At 30.1% G+C, this 21,630-nt stretch overlaps 2 protein-coding genes across 2 annotated transcripts; one reads left to right on the top strand and one right to left on the bottom strand.

Moving 5' to 3' along the window:
* Positions 1-10,433: 10,433 nt before the first annotated feature.
* LOC111890757 (protein ZW2-like) lies at positions 10,434-11,567 on the top strand. Its single transcript, XM_023886844.3, has one exon. It carries the CDS (start codon positions 10,667-10,669, stop codon positions 11,360-11,362), a length of 696 nt encoding a protein of 231 aa, XP_023742612.1. The 5' UTR covers positions 10,434-10,666; the 3' UTR covers positions 11,363-11,567.
* Positions 11,568-12,355: 788 nt separating this feature from the next.
* Positions 12,356-14,052, bottom strand: LOC111890756 (selT-like protein). Its single transcript, XM_023886843.3, has 4 exons — positions 13,731-14,052; positions 13,557-13,633; positions 12,704-13,022; positions 12,356-12,595 (listed from the first exon to the last, which is right to left on the bottom strand). Exons 1-4 carry the CDS (start codon positions 13,914-13,916, stop codon positions 12,476-12,478), a joined length of 702 nt encoding a protein of 233 aa, XP_023742611.1. The 5' UTR covers positions 13,917-14,052; the 3' UTR covers positions 12,356-12,475.
* Positions 14,053-21,630: the final 7,578 nt, after the last annotated feature.

Genomic DNA, 21,630 nt, shown 5'->3' with positions numbered 1-21,630 from the left:
GATGTGGAGAAGGAAGAAAACATATACAACAAGAGTGTATTATACCAGAATGTGTTATGCTACAATGTATAAAATGTTGCTTAAAAATAATATTCTTTCATAATAGATTAGTGTTTTTTGTTAGATTTTGATGTTTTTTTTTATTTTTTTCAGAATGTTGTTATTATTCAATGAATCACAATCATACAATGTAATTATTTGTTATATTGTTTAGTTCAAGAATTGATTTGTGTATTCTTTTAGAATGTATTTACTAGTTTATGTTTGGCATTCTATCATTTGGACAGAATAAATCGAAAAATATATTTACTAGTTTATGGTTGGCATTCTATCATTCTGACATAATAAAATCGGATTTTTAAATTTGAATTAATTTAAAATATTCCGATTTTTAAAAATAAAGAAATTAATCATCCCTAAAAATCCGAAAATTTCCTTTTTTTAATATAGGTTAATTGACTAAAATGCCCTTATGCTGAAATTTGTGTGATTATATGGTACATGTTATCCTATTCTACTATCATAGACCCTCAAATCATGATCTTTGATTATATTCCATCCGATGGTCCAGATCTATGCATTCTAGCATACAATAGTTAGTAAAAACAAAATAACCTAACCCTATATATAGGGCTAGGTTATTTTGTTTTTTACATTTATTGTGTGCTAGAATGCACCAATAGAAATTTAGTAAATTAAATGATTATTCAATAAAATAATTATAGATATTAAATGATATCCATAATTATAAATCTCTTTTTATGGAAACTAATTAAATCCGTTGTTAATGTCAGCAATAACATTCTTTCAGAATGAATTTTCATCTAGGTTTTTATATATAAGTTCCTACTTTGTTTCAAGACTCAGTCACTTAAAATACAATAAACTTGTATGGAATATGAAGAACGAGAGTGTATTTTGCTAGAATACACTCTCATTCTGGTGCAATACGCTCTCATTCTTTTAGATATGAATTTATTCTGAAAGAATATTATTGTTGACATTAATGACGAATTACGAATTTAATTAGTTTCCATAAAAATGAGTTATAAGTATGGATAACATTTAATATTCATATAATTAATACTAAATTCCTATTGATGCATTCTAACACACAGTATATGAGAAAAACATTTGCACCTATATATATATATATATATATATATATATATATATATATATATATATATATATATATATATATATATATATATATAGGATTAAATGTGAATTGTATATATTGTGTGAATGTATGACCAAATGTGGAGTTAAATGATTTATGGTCTAAGATTTAGCGGCATAACCCTAAATATTTGAGAATTAAATAATTAGTTTTTTTAATTAAACACTAATAAGTATATTTTAGTCTATTAGTAAAAACTTAAAAAATGAAGATACCTTATTTATCTCCTAGTTTTGTTGTATTTGAATTAAATATTTAATTATCTTACTATTTAAAATTTAAACGTCCATCATTTGTGGATAATTACACCATTTATTTTAAGAAACCGTAGGATCACGATAATTAAAAAAGACTTCATTCATTTTTTTTTAGAATTAAACATTTTTAAAGAATACAAGTTAATTTGAGAGATTTTTGAGAATTAACTTTGAAATTAAAATGTAAATTACATTTCAATTATAACAAAATGTTATTAATCAATTTTTATTATTATTCTAACTTTTTTAACAACTACAACGTTATATCGATTCATATTATAATACAACTTTCATGTATTGTTATTTCATTCTTAAAGAATACGGTTTAGTTTATCAACAAATCAAATATTTTTTTAGAATTTATGATTAAGAATGGTTTAACATATTTCATTCTTTATACAACCAAAGAATTCTTGAAGAATTGAAGTGTTCTAACTTTATAATACTATAACTATTTAGAATTCTTGAAGAACTGAAGTTTTCTAACTATGTAATACTATACATATTTTATACAATTGAAGAAACTCTTGAAGAATATAATGATTTAGCTCTATAGCACCACAAGTTTTTTATGAAACTGAAGAATTCTTGAAGAATTTAACCATTCTTGAAGAATTATTGAAAAATACAATGTGACTTTATCTTTCCATTTTCTCTATGATAGATATTGATTACCACCTGCATTACTATCTTCTTGTGTCATCTACATGCATAAAAATGCCACCATCAAGACTTCATTATTCCTAAAAATTCACATTTTAATGGAAAAAAAACACCCAACATCACCATATCCTTTCAATAATCATCAATTTCATTCTATCACATTTCCACCTGGTTTATTTTGAAAACAAAAAAATTCATCAACATTTTGATTCACATATATAGCAAATAAAAGCTAAATATTGGTGACAAATAATAAAACATTTGATACTCCTTGATTTTTTTTCTAGTACTTTTATGAAGAACATGTTGGAAAATTGGGCTTTAATTGAACTTGTGCTAAAATTTTAACATATTGATGTTGATCAGAGATGATGGGATTCTCCTAGAACTTTTATCATACACATGCTAGGCAGTTTTGCTTCACGTCAAGTAATCATGTGCATAAAAATATAATGGTTTAGCCACCATCAGACCCATCGTAAGGATCTGGTCTCGCGAATTTTATTAAACATTTTATTGCTTCAAACACCAGTTATATTGAACATCTTCCTAAATTACCTTCAAGGCATCAAAGATCAACAAAAATAACCCTTTATCATAATTCATTTTTACAAACATATAGAATGGCATTTCTATAATAACAAAGGTGAAGAAAGAGATCTTTACCTGAATTCTTAGAGATATACATGCAGGTTGAAGTTACGCTTGCAAAAAAAAAAAATTAAACTAGCCGTGACCTAATAATTTAAACTATTACTAAGAACATGTTGGGAACTAGGCTTCAACTGAATTTGAGCTAGAATTTTATCATATTGATGATGTTAGGCAATGATGGAATTCTTCTAGAACTTTTATGAAACATATAGTGGGCAGTTTGGCTTCAAGCTGAAGTCTAGTCTTATGGAAAAATAACCAAACTTTAAATATCTTAACAAAGACTATTTGTAATGGGAATAATTTATAGAACTGCCAAAAATAGATGTTGCAATCATCAAAACTACAGTAAAAAAGAAAACAAGAAAATGAGAGTAGTTTTCCTTTCTTTTACCATTGTTGTGGATTATATAGGAATGGCTAATACATGAACGATTGTGCAAAGCTTCAAGAATCATGCCCTATCAACAAGTTCAGATTGTAAAAGATGGCATCGTGATTCTTTCGTTGATTAATTTAATGATGGTTAATCTAGTCGTGATTAGCCCTAACCTTTTTTGCTTGTTATCCAGTGCGTGATACCTAATGGTTAGAGGAGAAGTAGGGTCTATTAGAGATGGAGGTATACGGTTGGCATAAAGATGGTAGCGATGTGGATTGCGATTGTTTAAATAATGATGATGGTAGTGGTTGATTCTTCAGTTAAAGAAGATATTTCAAATGATCAGGACCCTAATCGACCAGGTCTTGTTTCGATGTTTGTTTCTTCATCGATAAATCTGGTGATGGGGGTCAATGGTGTTGTTGGAGGGTTGTTTCGGGTGGTTGGATCAGGACGATGATGATGGTGGTCGTAGGGTTTCTGTGGTTGATTCTCGTCGGCAAGATGGAGATGACATAATAGAGGATTTGAGTGTGTAATTAAAGGATTTCAATTTAATTCCACAATTATGGCCTTCGATTGTTAGGTATTTAACTAATTAATTAGTAAATTTATTACAATGCCCTTTTTTATTGATTGGTCTGCAATTCGTTATACATTCACACAATAGATAGGGGTTATATATGAACTTAACCTATATATATATATATATATATATATATATATATATATAAAGAGAGAGAGAGAGAGAGAGAGAGAGAGAAAGAGAGAGAGTTAGGTTCATATGTTTCCAATAAGTATTGTGTGCCTCTAACAACCAATCAGAATTAAGCAAAAATAAATTCACTAATAAATAATAAAAAGGATATAATAATAATCTTGGGTACATTTAATTATGGTAAATGTTTAAAACATTTAATATCCTTAAAATCAGGAAAATTAGTTTTTGATCTCTACAAAATCACCCATCGACCCCTTTATCATCATCTACGACTTCCTTCCCCACCTACGACACCCTCTTCTTTCATACCTCACCACCAGCGCCACCCTCTCCAATTGAAGATTCCATCAGAGTTGGACCCTTCACCGGCCAACACCATCAGACATCCTCGATTCGATTTTGTTTCTTTCCAAACTGGATTGAGACAATGAATGCTTACATAAGAAAAGTCGATAGCACTACAGTAACTACATCAATGGGACATCAATTTCTATGAAAAATAGAAGGTCTTTGACTGGATTTGAAGGTGGGTAATGTATTCACTGGATTTGGTGTCGGCTGTGGTGCTGGTATCGGCGTTGGCAGACCTATAAATCTAGGTAATTGATCTTCCTCTATGTTTTTCAATAATACCATGAAATTTGGGGGAATTTTTAAACCTAAATATGGGGAAAAACATGATACTAGTATGCTGTTTTCTTCAACTATACTATATGTTTTGCCATTTTGAAATGTGGGCTTGTTTTGTTATTGAATTTTGATTGCATTATATTTCCCTTGAAGGTCTTGTTCCCTAAACTAGTATCTAGCTTCATACTAAAACGACATCTGAATTTGCCCACCAGCTGTTTGTTAAAATGCTTGAACCAAATATTGCATCCATTCATTTGTATATGATGTCAACTGATAAGTCATTTGAAAATTAGCCAATATAGTTTTGTTAATATGGTTTGTGTTGGTCTAATGGGGTCTTTATTTTCTCTATTTTAGCTTTTCTTATGGTTAGTTATTCCAAAAACATGATGATTTAGTTTTATTTCTTTGAATTAATTTCATACTATTTAAGGATAATCAAAACCATTATGGGAGAATATTTATGGCATCATTCTTGCAGAATAAATGCTAATGAGTAATACATGTTATCCTTTCAGAATATTTATGGCACCATTCTGGGAGAGTATTTATGACATCATTCTGGGAGAATAAATGCTAATGAGTAATACATGTTATCCTTTCAGAATATTTATGGCACCATTCTGGGAGAATATTTATGGCATCATTCTGGGAGAATAAATGCTAATTTCATGCATTCTGTCAGAATGTCTTTAAGAATGTTTGTTAATAACAAATATATTTGCTTAATTGGTAATACTAATGAGTAATGCATGTTATCCTTTCAGAATGGCTTGAAGAAAGAATCTAATATTAATTATACAAGAGAAAGACTTGGAATCGAATTCAACATCAAGTATATTTGCGAAGAATTACATTCTTACAATAATACATCACATTTTCGTAAGAATAGTTGGAATCAAGTGGATTATTTGGACCATTGAAGAAGACCAAGTGAATTTGTTCAATAATTGTATATTAAAGAATTCTATTTCTTAATAAATTTACTCATTTTTATGATATTCTGTTAGAATCTATGTAACTATATTAAAAATGTATAAGACTATTAGTCTGTAAGAATATGTATAAATTTGTATTTAAGATCGAATATATGAAGAATATGTAAAATTCTTAAATATGGTTAATTATAAAAAATATCTTAATTTGAACTATATTCTGTAAGAATAAAATTGGAAATATCGTTACTAGTTTATGGCTGACATTCTGTCAAAATAAATTCGGTTTATTTTAAAAGAATTACTTTAGAATTAAAATTGAATTAATTTAAAAAATCCAGATTTATTAAATTAAGAGTTTTATTATCCCTAAAAATCCGAAATTTTCCATTTTTACGAATAATGATTTTGATATATGGTAGTAACAAATTTTCACATTCACATTTTTCTTTTAAAAGAAATTTTGATTTAACATTTTTAATACTTTATAATTTTAAGACAAATTTTCACAAATGGCCCTTGTTTGTTTTTCTCTCCAAAATAGTCATTTTGAAACCTCTTTTTTGTATAATTGGTCGATTTGGACAAAACATTGTATTGTAGTGGTCCTTCAAATGGATGTTTATTATATGAAACCGTTAAGTTGATAGAATTTTAGATAATGACTATTTTTGATATTTTGTAAGATTTTGCTTAAGGATCATTTGTAAAATTTTGTCTAAGGACCATTTGTGAAATTTTGATGAAGTCTATTAAATCTTATATTAGTTATCATATATTAAATAAAAAGGAAAATAATTAAAACATAGAAAATATAATATTTATATAAAGAAAAATAAAACTTAATAATTTTAATCATTATGCAAATATATTTTATTTAATATATAATTAATTTTTATCATTTAAACTTTATCTAACATATTCAAACTAAAATACATCATTGAATATTTCCATTTTCTATTTTTAATCTCAAAATTTTGAATTACAAAAACATCATTTTATTACTTTTTAATTTTTACATGATGTAATTTTCAAATTTTATCTTTAATTTCTTATACATATATATTGATCTTATGAAAAATATTGTATGTTGTTATAAAAAAAATATGTTATTATAAAAATAATAGCTTCCTGTTATTTTATTTAAAAAATATAAATATGTGGTTTTGAGTTAAAGGTAAAAATATGTTTATGTTTTTGGTTTTATAACAGACAAATTGTAGAAATGGTCCCTATGGTATGCATTTTTCTGAGGTTTAGTCCAAACCTCGATTTTTTTTAGTTTTATGGTCTTTTTGAACTAGTTCTGTTGCGGATTTGGTCCCTCGATAAACTTAAATGACTATAATACCCTTGGGTTATTTATTTTTTATTTATTTTATTTTTTTAAAAATATAATTCTCATTATTTATTTAAATAATTAAAAAATAAAAGGGCCCCACCTCTCTCTCTCTCTCTCTCTCTCTCTCTCTCTCTCTCTCTCTCTCTTTTCACCGTAAAAGCTCTTTCTTCTTTCATTCCTTCACAATGGATCTTTAATGGCTTCTTCCCCAGAAATTATGTCAACAAACACATTTAAAAACAACAAAAACTAAATGAACCCATAAAAATCTTCAATGAAATCAAAAATTGTATGAATGATTGTTCCTATACAATGGATCTTTAAGGTCTGCATCTATGTTTGCATCTGATTTCTTCCATCTCGATCTAAACTAGATGTTCATATGCCGGAAAACACATTTAGTTACCAGAGGACCTGAGTGAAATGCAGGTACCCTCTTGTCTCCCTTCCCTTACTTACCTCCTCTACTTTCTTTCCCGTCACCACTCACTACCATTCCTCCGCTAGTTGAATCGATGATGCCTCTAAGGTTGTTAAGTTCTTTCTATCATTCGAGAAATTCTAAATGTTGGGTTTAAGTTGTAGGTTTTAGAACAAAGGAAGGAGAGGTGGATTTGAAATCAATATGGGTTTGTTCTTTAAATAAATAAATATATACATATAGACCATATTCATATTCAGAACAAGGAGAAAGAAGGATAAGAGGCGATAAAATCGATTACATTTGGTTGTAAATGGTCCGATTCGTGATTTTCATAAATTTTGTGTTCAGTGTTGTGTAAATTTAGAGCAATATTGATGAGCCGAAAACAAAGGAGGGAAGGGTAATAATGGTTTGAAAATTCTTCGAAGAGAGTAGGGTACCTTTGGATTAAACGAAGGGTGGGTATGGTGATTCTGAGGAGTTTTTGGGTGTCGACGATGGATTTCGCGGTGAGGAATTGGGTGGCGGTGGATGATGACGTCTTTGAGTAAACAGGTGGCTTTCAGATCGATGTAGACATCGATTAGGTTGTCTAGGGATCATGTTTTCACCCATTTCAATCTGACTTTTGTGATTGTTCGACATTATTAATGGTTATATAAGTAGGAGTTGGAGATCTTATGAACTAATGAGGGCAACTACAAATCGCTAATGGTGGCTAAGAGAGAGAGAGAGAGAGAAAGAAAGAGAGGTGGCCCCATAATTTAATTAATAAAACATTAAATTAAATAGAAAAATATAAAAAATGTATCAGAATGACATTTTAGTCTTTTCAGTTTTCTGAGAGACCAAAAACACAACAAAACTAGCTCAAAATGACCAAGAAACCAAAAAAAATCGAGGTTTAGACTAAACCTTGGAAAAAATACATACCACAAGGACCATTTTTGTAGTTTTGTCTTCATAATATAAATATAGTAAATTTTATATTGGTTCGATATAAAATTTTGGTATTTAATTTAAAAAATTATTTAGTTTTATCTAATTTTGAATATATTCTTTAATAATGACATAAATTTTTCAAAAAAAATTAAAAAAGCGCATGTTAGCTGATAATAAAAGAATTAAATCTTTAGAATTACTTTATTTTTTTTTCACTTACACTGCTACACATGCTAAAATAATTAACCATATGGAGTATGGACAATATGACATTAATTACATTCAAATCATTTTTTAAAGGAAAATAAAAAGAGTTTATATGTTTAAAATGTTGTGTTTCAGAAATAATAATATACCGTATATATATATATATATATATATATATATATATATATATATATATATATATATATATATATTCCTAAAAATAAATATATTCGTATAAGAAAAAGTAAAGATAAATAAAAATAATATCACGTAAAAATTAAAAATAGATAAAAAAGAATAGAACAAAAAATATTTTATATAAAGGTTAGACAAAAAAATTTCTACATGTCAAATAAAATATATTTCCATGATGATTCAAATTAGTAAGTTTATATATATATATATATATATATATATATATATATATATATATATATATATATATATATATATATATATATATATATATATATATATTACATTTTCCATGTTTTAGTATTTTTTTTGTCTTTTTAATTGATTTATGGTAATTAATATAAGATTTAATAGACTTCTTCTAAATTTCACAAATGGTCATTCGGTGAGATTTCATAAAATACTAGAAATTATCATTATCTAAAACTTTCTCAATTTAACGGTTTCATTTAACAGACATTCGTTTAAAGAACCCCAGTAGTGCACCGTTTTGTCCAAAAGGACCATTCCTTCAACAAAAAATGTTTTATAAAGACTGTTTTAAGGATAAAATCAAAATCATAAGGACCATTTGAGAAGTTTTATCTGATTTTAAAGTTAAACTATTGATATTTTATGAATTATAATTTTGATCTTTTACTATATTTTAATGTAATCTTTTTGGTCACTTGTACAATTTTTTTTATAGTTTTTATTTTTATTAAGGGAAAATGTCTTAAAAAGGTAACGAAGTTTCAAAAATGTACAAAAAAGACTATTGTTTTTTTTAGTACACAAAATACCATTTTACCGGCTTTTGTAGGTTACCCGGTTTCCAAGTGTTCAAAAAATACCATTGTTGTTTTTTTAGTACAAAAAATACTATTAATGTTACTATTTGTACACAGAATACCAACGAAATACACATATGTTCAACTAAAACATTGTGGTAACTAGGTACTTCAGGTAAATGAGAAAATGACTTAAAAGTGTAACGAAGTTGCAAAATGTTTAAAAAATATCACACTTTTTGTTAACTGTGTTGTCGTATTATATAGAACACAATTATCGGGGATCATGAACCGTCATATCAGTTCGCAACAATTGTACAAATCTCTTTCATTCCTTCACTCGATCGTTCTTGTGGTAACAATAGAAGTAAGTGGGTAATAACATTAGTTAAACATTCTTGCTTCCTGATCACATTATATGACTCAAACCTAAAAGATATATACGTTATATAGATGCACATATTATACATCAATGTTAGCCGTTCATTAGTGTTGCGGCACAAGAGAGACACAAAGGAGAAACGAGTGTGACGTTATGTTATGAGAATTCCTAAATATGGATTTAGATACAAACTGATTGAGTGATAGGATGAAAGATAGTACACAACTGGTGTGAACTGGTACAACGGTGACTAATCTTCGATGACTATGTTCTATATAATCCGGAAACAAAGAAGTTAACAAAATGTGCTCTGAGAAAACAACAATGGTTTTTTTTGAACATTTTGGAAATTTTAATAGTATTTTTTATACTAAAAAGATAATGGTATTTTTTGAACAAATTTGAAACTTTGTTACCTTTTTAAGACATTTTTCTGTTACCTACAGTAACAGATTACCCACAAGATTTTATTTGAACACATGTATACTTCATTGATATTTTGTGTATAAAAAATATACTTTAATAGTATTTTGTGTACTAAAAAACAATGACCTTTTTTATATATTTTTAAAACTTTATTAACTTTTTAAAGTCATTTTCCCTTTATTAATTGTAAAAGAAATTTTAACCGCAAATGCAAGAGATGCGTTAGTTTTGTTAAATTACATTTTAGTGAATAAATCGCTAAAATGATACCAAATCTTTTTTCACAGTGAATATAAAATTGATGAAGATACAAATCTTTTGTGATTCAGTCTGTACACGAAGGCTTAGGTGTCTCATTGTGGTAGTTCCTTCTTCCAGGGTTTTCCTGTGTGTTCTTCCACGAGTCGCCTCTCAACGCATCCGCCACTTGTACACACACACACTCTCTCTCTCTCTCTCCGTCCAAAATATCTCCTCCACCACCAACCTCACCCTATAAATTTCGTCGTTATATGTACACCGGAAATTCTGCAAAAATATCCAACATAAAATGTCTAGAGATCCTCGAGGAACAGCAGAAAGAACCAACAGTAACGTAAGAGCATTCGAAGATTTCCTCCAAGGTTGGTTGGTTCGTCAAGAGCATTACCTGGAAGAGCTCCGATCAACTCTAGCGACTTGTCACGAATCTAAAGAAGAAGATCTTCGAGATTTAATCACACGTGTCCTCGCTCATTACCAGGAATACTTCGAGGAAAAATCCCGAATCGCGAATTACGACGTTTTCCTCGTTTTCTCTTCGCCCTGGTGTTCCTCCTTCGAGCGGAGTTTTTTCTGGATCGCCGGCGTTAAACCGAACCTAGCGTTTCGGTTGGTAAGCAATTCGGTGGAGGATTTGAGTGGGGATCAGGTTGAGAGGATGAAGAGGTTGAAGGCGGAGACCATGGTGGAGGAGAGGGAGTTAGGGGATGAATTGGCGAGGATTCAAGAGAGTGTTGCGGCGCCACCCATACTTGAATTGGCGCGGAGGATGGCGAGGGCGGAGGAATGTGATCAGGTGGAATCAGCTATGGAGACGTTGAAGATGGAGATGGGGGTGGTGGTGGCGAACGCGGATATGTTGAGAACAAGGACGGCGGTGAGGGTGGCGGATATATTGACACCGGTGCAGAACTTGAAGTTCTTGACGGCGTTGACGGAGTTCCAGATGAAAGTTAGGGTACTGGGGTCCCTCTTGAATCGGTGACGGTTTGAAGAAGAAGATAAATGAAAAAAAAAAAAAATTGGATCAAACGTCGCTTCCAAAATCTAATTGCCAAATATGTACAAGTGTTTTTTATTACTAAAATTTTGGCTTTTTTTGTTTTTTTTTTGTCGGTAACGGGTACCGATCTGATTATGGGTTGCTTTGTTACATATATATTACTATAAATTTAGAAAATGAAATGGTCTCGAAAATGCATTTACGTTTTATTTAAACAAACGTTTGTAGCATCATTTGCATTAAAGAGATGCAAACAAAAACGAATGTGTTGTGTTGTGTAAAGAGAGGGACTTACGACTAAATGCAAGTCTTCATTGATGCGTAAATAAAAGCAATTAGTAGTGATTAAATCTCTTAAAAGGTTTCATATGAGAAACCAAACCAGTACGAATATAAGAATGTTCTTTCTGTAAAAGTGAACTATATATGTGTTGAAATTATTGTTCAATAATCCAACCAAAACTTCAAATGTTTCGTAACAAATCGAAAACTATATCTTTCAAAGGGGGACAATTCAAAACAATAAACACATCTTATGTTATTAATAGTTTAACGCAAAAATTAACTACCTAAATACTTACCTGTCATTTTTTGGCAATTGATTAAGACATGGTTTTATGGTCACATTCTTTTTTTTCTTTTTTTAATGTGGTTCTCAACATTTTATTCATCCATTAGTCTCTCATATTAGTATGATACATAGCAACATTTATAATTTTAATTACAAACACTAATTAATATAACTAACAATCAATTTATATGAAATAGATTGATATTGTGGGTTACTATATAGCACAACAGTTTACAAGTAGTTAAATTGCATTTTGACAAACAACTCATTATTTAGACTTTATGAAAATCATTTTAAAAATATTAAACAGACCACTATGTACCTGATTTATTCCACACAGGACTCGTGCTGCTCAATGTGGGCCAACCCAACCGGTGAACTCTCTCAATTTAATCTCAAAAACATTGTAAACATAAACACAATCGTCTTTATATTTATAAGTTTTGCATGTCATAAGAGGTCAAACAAAACACAATAGACCATTTGGTTTATGCAAAGCAACACATAAAGTAGCCAAATGAGCACTAAGACCAAATTGATCCATCGATTCCATCTACAATTCTTGAATTCGCAATCTTTTTGCCAACAAGTTCTCGCAACTCGATTTCTCCAGGAAATCTCTTCTCCCTCAGCTTCGAGAATACCTAGTATACAATATACAGACTTAGACTTTTACTACAGTGACAATGACAGTGACAGTGATAGTGATAATCCTAAATCGGTATATAAAAGAAAGGTGAGTGTGAGTTTACCCGTTCACCATTGATGGAAACTTCAAAGGCACTAGAGCTTTGTAGGAAGCCTTGAAGGAAATTTCCAAGTAGCCAAGTTGAAGAAATGGTTCCAAATCTATTTGCACGCATGGAGTAAAACCAAGGAGGTGGTGCTGCAAACCCTAATCTTGGGAAGATATGTTCACCCGCCATCACCACACCAATCACCCCAAATTGAACCACAGGCACCACTTTGGATAATAACCGTTTTGGAAGTGGAGGTGGATAGTTTGCAAGAACAACATTCAGTCCTGGAAATTCTGATTCCAACATATTCTTCATTGTCACTGCATTTCCCCTGTCAAACAACAATCAATCTCTTAGGTTTCCTACCTCAGATATTTGAGATTACACTAGGATTGTCTTTGATTGTTCAAAATTGGAATTGGACTCTAGATTTGGCACCAATCCATGGAGTATTAAGTTTGAACAAGAGTACCATTCATTGATACAAGAATGCATGGCATCAAGAAGAACAAATAACAAAATAAGATGTATTACAAGACTCCGACAAGATGTGTTATGTTTAATTTTAGAGGGTTTGATTAATTTGTGAGTTATAGAATCTGAATCGATTAACCCCTTTGAGAAAGCTTATTACTCAGTAAACCCCAAGTTCTGATTTCTGAATTAACGATTGCATTGTTTAACATTGCTTATTACACTTCTTTACCTTTTCAAATATATATCAACTCAACCAGTTTTCAGTAGTAAAGACAAGAAAACACATGTCTGTGTATGATTTCAAGTCATAACAACCTAAAACACATAAAAGTAAGCACTAAAGCACCTTATAATCACTATAAATAGAAAGGGGGAAACGAATTAAAACCTGTAAGAACATGAGGCGCAGAAGTCAATCTGGACAGTGTTACCTAAGCCGATCCCTCCACCAAACCCACTGGCTTTCTGTGAAATCACAATCAAAGAAGGATTACAATCAATATTCAACCTAGAAGCCGATCATGACAATCAATTTAGAAAATGGTTTTTGATTTAATAGAACCTGCGTGGGGAAATCGAGGGGTTGTTGGATCGACGCGGTTTGAAACTGTTGGGGTTTTTGTGGCGGAACATGGTGGTGATGGGCGGCGGGTTTGGCAGGTGCAGGTGCGAAGAGGTTGAAGACGTCTGAACAGAAGAGAAAGAGAGGCAACCCTACGAGAAGAAGCTGCGCTTTATCCAAAGCCATCTGTAAACGCGAAGCCGCTACAGAAAAGGGGATTAGGGAGGCGTCGCGGTGGTGTGGGGGAGTTTATGAAGGAAGACGTTCAGGTTAGAAATTGTCAAACATGGAGCTAAATCGGAGATGTGAGGATGTTTGGGTACTGAGTTAAATGACAACTTTATCCTCTACTCTATATTCGTGGATAGTGATTTTTTATTTGTTTGGATGGGCAAATACTAAAAAGCACGAGTCCTTTAAGGTCCTTTCATCATAAAATATTTTATATCTTAATTTTTCGATGTTAATAGCATCCCGTAGATTTGTGTATACAATATATAAGTCATAATTACACATATATGAATGCACTTATGGTTAAAGTGTGTTGCTATAATTGAGAATTTTGGTAAAAGAGCATGCATATTATTATCTATTGAAAGTGTTTGCTGTTATCGTGAGTTATATTAAAGAACGACAAAAAAAAAAAATGAAAATACATTGCAGTAACCCGAAATAAATGGAATGTGGACATGTGGGTTGCTATTGTTATTAAAGTTTGTTGGTATAATCAAGAATTTTGGTGAAGTACATTGATATCTCTTGCAATTGTCCCTTTTTTCAACTATAGAAAGAAATTGAGTAGTACTTTCAAGGAAAAGAAGCATGTTTAGCTAAGAAATTATTTAACCATGTGGATTGGAATTAAAGGAACATATGAACTCAGCTAAACATATGCAACAAATGCAATTATCTCTTTTAAAGATTAATACCAAGAAACAACAACCTACTTTACCAAAATTTAGGATTTATAATAGCAACATACCATCAAATTATCCATGATTAGAGCAAACATTGACCTGAAATATGTTGCTACTATCATGAGTTTATGTAAAGGACATTATTGTTATCTATTGAAACTGGGTTTGTATAAAGTATCTTGATATACCTGGGAACAAATAAAATGTAAGTTGCTATAGTGGCGCTTCGTGGAGAATACAACGAATGGGATAGACAAATAAGCAAGCTAGTGACTTTTGATGCATGAGGTGTTTTTCTAGCTGTTAAATAATGACTACAATGTAAAAAATATCAAAAATTACCCTTATAAATTTATCATTTCAAGTTATATTCTTCGGAAAATTGTGTCCTTCTAACACACATTCAAATATTTCGCCATCTTTCCAACTATGGAACAAAATCCCAACACCCCACCAAGTCAATCCCAAAATCTCGACGGGGCACTTTCGCTAGATGCTAACCTGCATGAATTTCCTACTATGGATTCACCACAAGGTGGTTTAGTGAATTTGCTCCAAAGCTCTCATATCCTACAACAAGCACTCTTCCAACAACATTTTCAACAAAATTATTTCCAACAACCCGCTTTCGTGCAAACCACCACTTTCTCAACCACAATCGGCCCCTTCTTCTCCCGAAGAAGTACATGAAATATCGCAAATGGCTTTAGCTAACCCTTGGATTGTGGCTAGCCAAGACCCGAGTCAAAGGTAATGCGCAAACAGGAGATAGTTTTTAGGAAACTATTCTAAACATCTTCCATGAACAAATGGATCAAGGTGAGCATCGAACAAATGACCAATTAACTTCAAAATGGCGAGACATGAGGTTAAAAGTTATCGAATTCAACGAAATTCACAAAAACCTCCAAAACACGCACAAGAGAAGGTTGAGCGATTTTGATGTTGTTGTTGCGACGCTTAAGCAACACCAAGAGTCATAACCATCCTGAAAAGCTTTTCCTTATGTGAACTCTTGGTATGAGTTGAATAAATATCGCAAATGGCTTCTTACCGACGATTCATTTTCTTCCTGAAGTGCATTAGGAAATCCCAATCGCAGAGTCAATCATAACAATCAGATGGACGAACGTCTATCGACATCAACGATGAGCCGAATTCGCATAGTCAATCACAAGAATCAACAATCAAAGGGCGATCTTTTATCAACATCAACGATGAATCAATGAGTTTCAAGATGAAGAACCTCTACATCAGCCCATTGGAAGAAGTAACGTGACATCCGACTCTAGTTCGAAAATTTCGAAGGCTATTAGCATTGATCATTTCAATAGAATTTTATTGATAAGTCCAACTCCAAGAATGGAAGGTTGAGATCATGGAGGAAGCAAAACAAGATTATAAAGAAATACAAAATGTGAAACATAAAAAGAACACTTTAGAAAAATTGAAGATGAAAACAGAAAATTACTGGGGGGGGGGGGGGGGGGGGGGGAGGGGGAGGGGGGGTTTTCCTATGTTTTTTTTCGATTTTAATATATGTAATGTTTTAATTTTAATGAGAATGTAGTGTTTTTATTAGATTTATTTAATTAAAATAACTAATTATTTAAAATAATGAAAAAAATGATTTGATTATGTGTGGTGGTTGGTATACCAAATTCAATGTGGTGTTAGTGTGGTGATGAGGTGGTAGTAATTTTCAAATGGTCAAGTGGAGGGTATACCCCATGGCCTAACAAATATTTGTTATTCTTACCCGTGGTCCATTAGAAAATAAAAGAAATTGACACCTCTGAGGAAAGAACATCAGTGTCGATAACACCACATCATTGGCAGACACAACGGAAAGGACATCAGTGGCGGTAACACCACTCATCATTCCTTTAGATTCGTTGTCGAAGTTTGTCATTCTTCAACATTTCTTTGAGAGGTATGTTGGCTTAGTCTTCAAGATAACTAGAAAATAATCACATGTCCACCTCGGATGTCACTTTGAAGGTTATGTCCTTAATACTAATCTTTAAATAAGATTTGAGAAGTTTTTTAATGTGTACAAATAAAAGTTAGATAACGTCAAGTCTAATGGGTCTTCTCAAACACATGTTAATCAAGATTTTAACATGATGTAGGATCTCAATTCAATTCCATATGACAACACTATTTCTAGTATATGTTGATGACAAAAACAACTTCATTGGTGATTTCCTACTAGAAGCGGAGAACCCATGAACTTCAATGGAAATGGAGATGATGCGGTACTTAAACAAGCAGGTAACTCTATACCATAACGAGTTTTCTATTCTAATTTTGTGAAAACAAAACACATCCCCTTACCCAATTATATCTTGCATGGAAAAATATATAACATTTACTATTTATACAAAGTTGCAAAAATTATCTCTATGGTTGTCAAAATTATGTGGTTTTGATCCAAAAAATAATTAGTGGTGCATCACTCGTCCAATTTTGGCTACCTTGTGCGTTTTTCATCCAAAACCATTAACTTTAACAACTTGGTTGTTAACTTTTTTTTTTAATGACAATTTTACCTTCAAAGATCATTTCTGCAACCAAACTACAATGACCACTTATACATCTCTTCTTTTTAATTGTATTATTATATATTAAAAATATTACTTTTAATATATAATATTATATATTAATAAATATTACTTTTGTAGATTATTAATTTTATTTAATTATTTATGCTTTTAATTTCTTTTTCAATAGATTGATTCTTTTATATTGAATTATCATATAATAATAAATATTCTTTTTAGTATATACTATTTGTATATTAATAAATATTACTTTATTAGTCTATTATTTTTTAATTTTGTATTTATTGAATTAATTCTTTTTATTGGATTATTATATATTAATAGATAATATTTTATTGCATTATTAAATTCTTTTATTTTCTTTTAAATTGGATTAATTTTTTATTGGATTATTATTATTATTATTATTATTATTATTATTAATATTAGATATATATATATATATATATATATATATATATATATATATCAACTTTAATATATAATATTTATATATAAATAAATATTACTTTATTGGATTATTAATTTCATTTAATTAATGTTTTTTAATTTCTTTTTAATGGATTAATTCTTTTTATTGGGTTATTATATATTAATAAATATTATTTTTAATATATAATATTTATATACTAATAAATATTATTTTATTGCGTTACTGATTTTTTTATTGGATTATTATATACTAAAAAATATTGTTTTAGTATATAATATTTATTTATTAATAAATATTACTTTATTGGATTTTTAATTTTTTATTCGATTAATTATTTTTTATTGGATTATTATGTATAAATAAATATTATTTTATTGTATTACTAATTTTTTTAATTAAATGATTTGATGTGACATTATTATTCTTTCTAACCATTTTAGTTTTTGTTATAACCCAACGTCTGATTTTTAACCCGATTAATGTTGGCCGCTTGAATTAGGTTTAGTTTATTCTTGTTATTCAATTTGTAAAATCCTTAATTGTTTTATGAATTGATTCTAAGTGACACACATCGAATAGATTATGTGATAGGATCAACTTTGTTGTAAACTAAAATTGCATGTTTTTACGCTTTCGAGCTTGTAAGTAGTATTGATGTTATTGGGAACATTCGCACAAAACTTAATGTGATATTTCAACCTATTTCTAAGAGCTTGTTTAGCATAGGTTAGTAAGGTTATGTTTAATTCAAAAAGATTGTTTTGATTAAACAATTTAGTGAATGGAAGATGCTAGAGTTTGTTAGTATCTTCATACTAGAATTCAATTTGACATTGATTCGTCATTAGCTTGCATCACTTAAGTGAATAAAACTCGAAACCATATTATTTTACTCTTATTTCTGGTATTTATTTGATTGTATCTTAGTTTAGTTTACTTATTTTCAAATTCCTCATATTTAGTGTTTATGCTTGGAATAAAACAAGATTATTTTTGTGTATTTATTGATAAAAACCAAGTTTCTAAGGATATATCATTTTTACCACTGTTACAATTATTTTTAAATCATATATCCAGATATGATTATTATTCGATGGATTTGACATTTATCAAATACCACCACCATCACCCAATGCGACAGTGGTAAGATGGGTGAGAATTTTTTAAAATAACCTAGGATGGTTGTAATGTTGTCTAAAAAGAGAATCAATCCAATAAAAATGAAACTAACTAAATTAACTAAAAAAAATTAATGATCCAATCAAGTAATATTTTTAATATATATTAATCCAATAAAAAGAATTAATCTAATAAAAGAAATTAATAATTCAGTAAAGTAATATCTATTAATATATAAATATTATACATTAAAAATAATATTTTTAATAATATTGACTAATATATAATAATCCAATAAAAAACAATTAATCTATTAAAAATGAAAGTAAAAAAATTAATAAAATGAAATTAATAATCCAATAAAGTAATATTTATTAATATATAAATATTATTTATTAAAATAATGATTATTAATATATAATAATACAATAAAAAATTAATCCAATAAAAGAAATCAAAAAAAGAATTAATTAAAATAATTAATGTATAATAATTGAATAAAATTAAAAAGAAAAGATTTAGAAACAATTTTTGTAGTTGGTTGCAGAAATGGTCTTTGAGGGTAAAATTGTTATTTTTAAAAAGTTAACAACCAAGCTGTTAAAGTTAATGTTTTTGGACAAAAATCGCATAAGGTATTCAAAATTAGACCACCCACTATCAAACATTTTTGGACCAAACTACATAATTTTGACAACCATAATGACCATCTTTTTCAATTTTGTCTACTATTTATATATTTCATATTCTATTATGTGGTCCGAGACAACTTTTAATACAAGCTGTAGAATATTATATGTGTACTTACAAACTTGTACACAAACATAGTACCAAGTAGTTATTTAGTATTTTCTTTGTTTGTTAATGGTTATTACTTACAAGTAAATTTGCTTATGGTTAATTTTTAGTTGGCATTTGAACTTCGATATAATTAATGCTCAGTTGGTATTTTACCATATGGATATGGTTAACGTTTATATATGTAGTTATGTACAACCATAGTAATGTCATTTTCAATTAGTACATAAGTCATTTAATGTCAAACAAATCAATATAAAAATGTTTTGCAACCTAAAAAATTACATTGGATTGCAAATGACATCAACTATATCACTTCACTAAATTTTTGTGAAAATTAAACAAAAATTTCAAACAAATCAATTTAAAAATGTTTAGCAACCTACAAAATTACACTGGAACATTAGCTGGTCATTTTTCACGTACTTATTGTAACGTCTCAATTTTCAGAATAAAATTTTCATTTTTAAACTAGAATAAATACACATTTTGATAAAGATATATTCAACGAAAAACCCTTTGTTTGTAAGCAACAGTTCAAAATTAGAGTTATAAAGAAAAGTATCACGAAATCTCAATTCAATAAACTATTGATGGTTGTATATAGTCACACCTTCGCATTCCCACGAACTGCTAAAGTACCTGAAAAACATTTAATCTCAATTCATATGCATCACAGATAGCCATACATAACAGCAACGGGTTCGTAACAATCTCGGGTCTGTACCAACCTTGAGTCAGTATCGACTCAACAATATGTTTCAACCGAATGGGTCCGCATCAACCTCAGGTCCGCATCAACCTCGAGTCCGTATCGACTTCGAGTCCGTATCGACTCAACAGAACATGCATACATACAAGTATCAACTAAGACTCGACTAGTCAATCATACCATCATAGCACAGTCACTATGACATATATAACACAACGAGAAAACTCACCTGAGTTAACCAACAGAAGCTCAACAACAAAAACCTCAGCAACGGAACAACTAACACAAGCTACCTAATGCCAAACTAAGACTAGTTATGGTCAACGACCGAGGATCACCACGCCGTGGCAAACCTTTGGGTCATGTTGTGGTCTGGATACGACAAAAGACACATGGGACGCCTTATATACCAACGATGTGGCCAACGACCCACCGCGTCGTGGTTTCTCTGCTTAACAACCTTCGCCATTAACGACTTAACCCTTTAAGTCCAAAGCCACAAATCTCTTATCTAATTCTTCTAAGTGACTTAATGGATAAAGTTTCCAATTTATCCGTTCTCATGGTTTAAACAACCAAGATCTAGACTCTAAGTCTCAAAGAATCCAATAATGCATCTTTCTCGACTTAATCCATTAAGTCCAAGCCTCCAACTTTCAGATCTTAATCAACATGATTATTAGATTGATAAAGTTTCCAACTTATCCACAATAATGCCACAAACTTCCAAGATCTAAAACCCTAAGTTGAAAAATGACTAAAAACCCATCTTTCTCTATGTATGGAATAAAGAGAGCTCTTGCACGAAATCTCTATTCCACCAAATGACCATATATCATCCCAAACATCAATCAAAAGCTCAAGAGCCCTTCAAACTCTATGGAACAAGCCACCAAGGAACCAAAACTCATTAAAACGGACCAAAACTCCATGTATTCGTAGATCTAAGATAAAACACAATAAAACTTAGAACTTTGTGACTTACAAAGCTCCAAAAGGTGAATGGAAGTTGAATAATTAAAATGCATAGCTTCAAAGACTGATCTTTCTTGTTCTTCTGCCTTATAAAGTACAATACCACCAAAAAAGAGAACAAAATGGTCATTAAGAGTGCACCAAAATGGATTTGAAAGAGAGGATGTGTTCCAAACACTTTAATGGATGGTAGTTAGGGTTTCACTAGAGGTATTGTAGAGGAGGTGGAGGTTAAAAACGATGAACCCTTATGTTTAATGGACTTTAAATACCCCCAAAACCCTAAAATCGTGCAGCCTACTGGGTCCGCGGTGCCCCACACTCTTAAAGGGCGCTCCGTGATCCTGAGATAAATTCTTGATTTTTCGTTTTTCAGCTTCAA

Source organism: Lactuca sativa, chromosome 5 (assembly GCF_002870075.4).
Source record: "Lactuca sativa cultivar Salinas chromosome 5, Lsat_Salinas_v11, whole genome shotgun sequence".
Taxonomy (NCBI): domain Eukaryota; kingdom Viridiplantae; phylum Streptophyta; class Magnoliopsida; order Asterales; family Asteraceae; genus Lactuca; species Lactuca sativa.
Note: the sequence above shows the minus strand (reverse complement) of the source record. Positions and strands in the feature narration are given on the sequence as shown.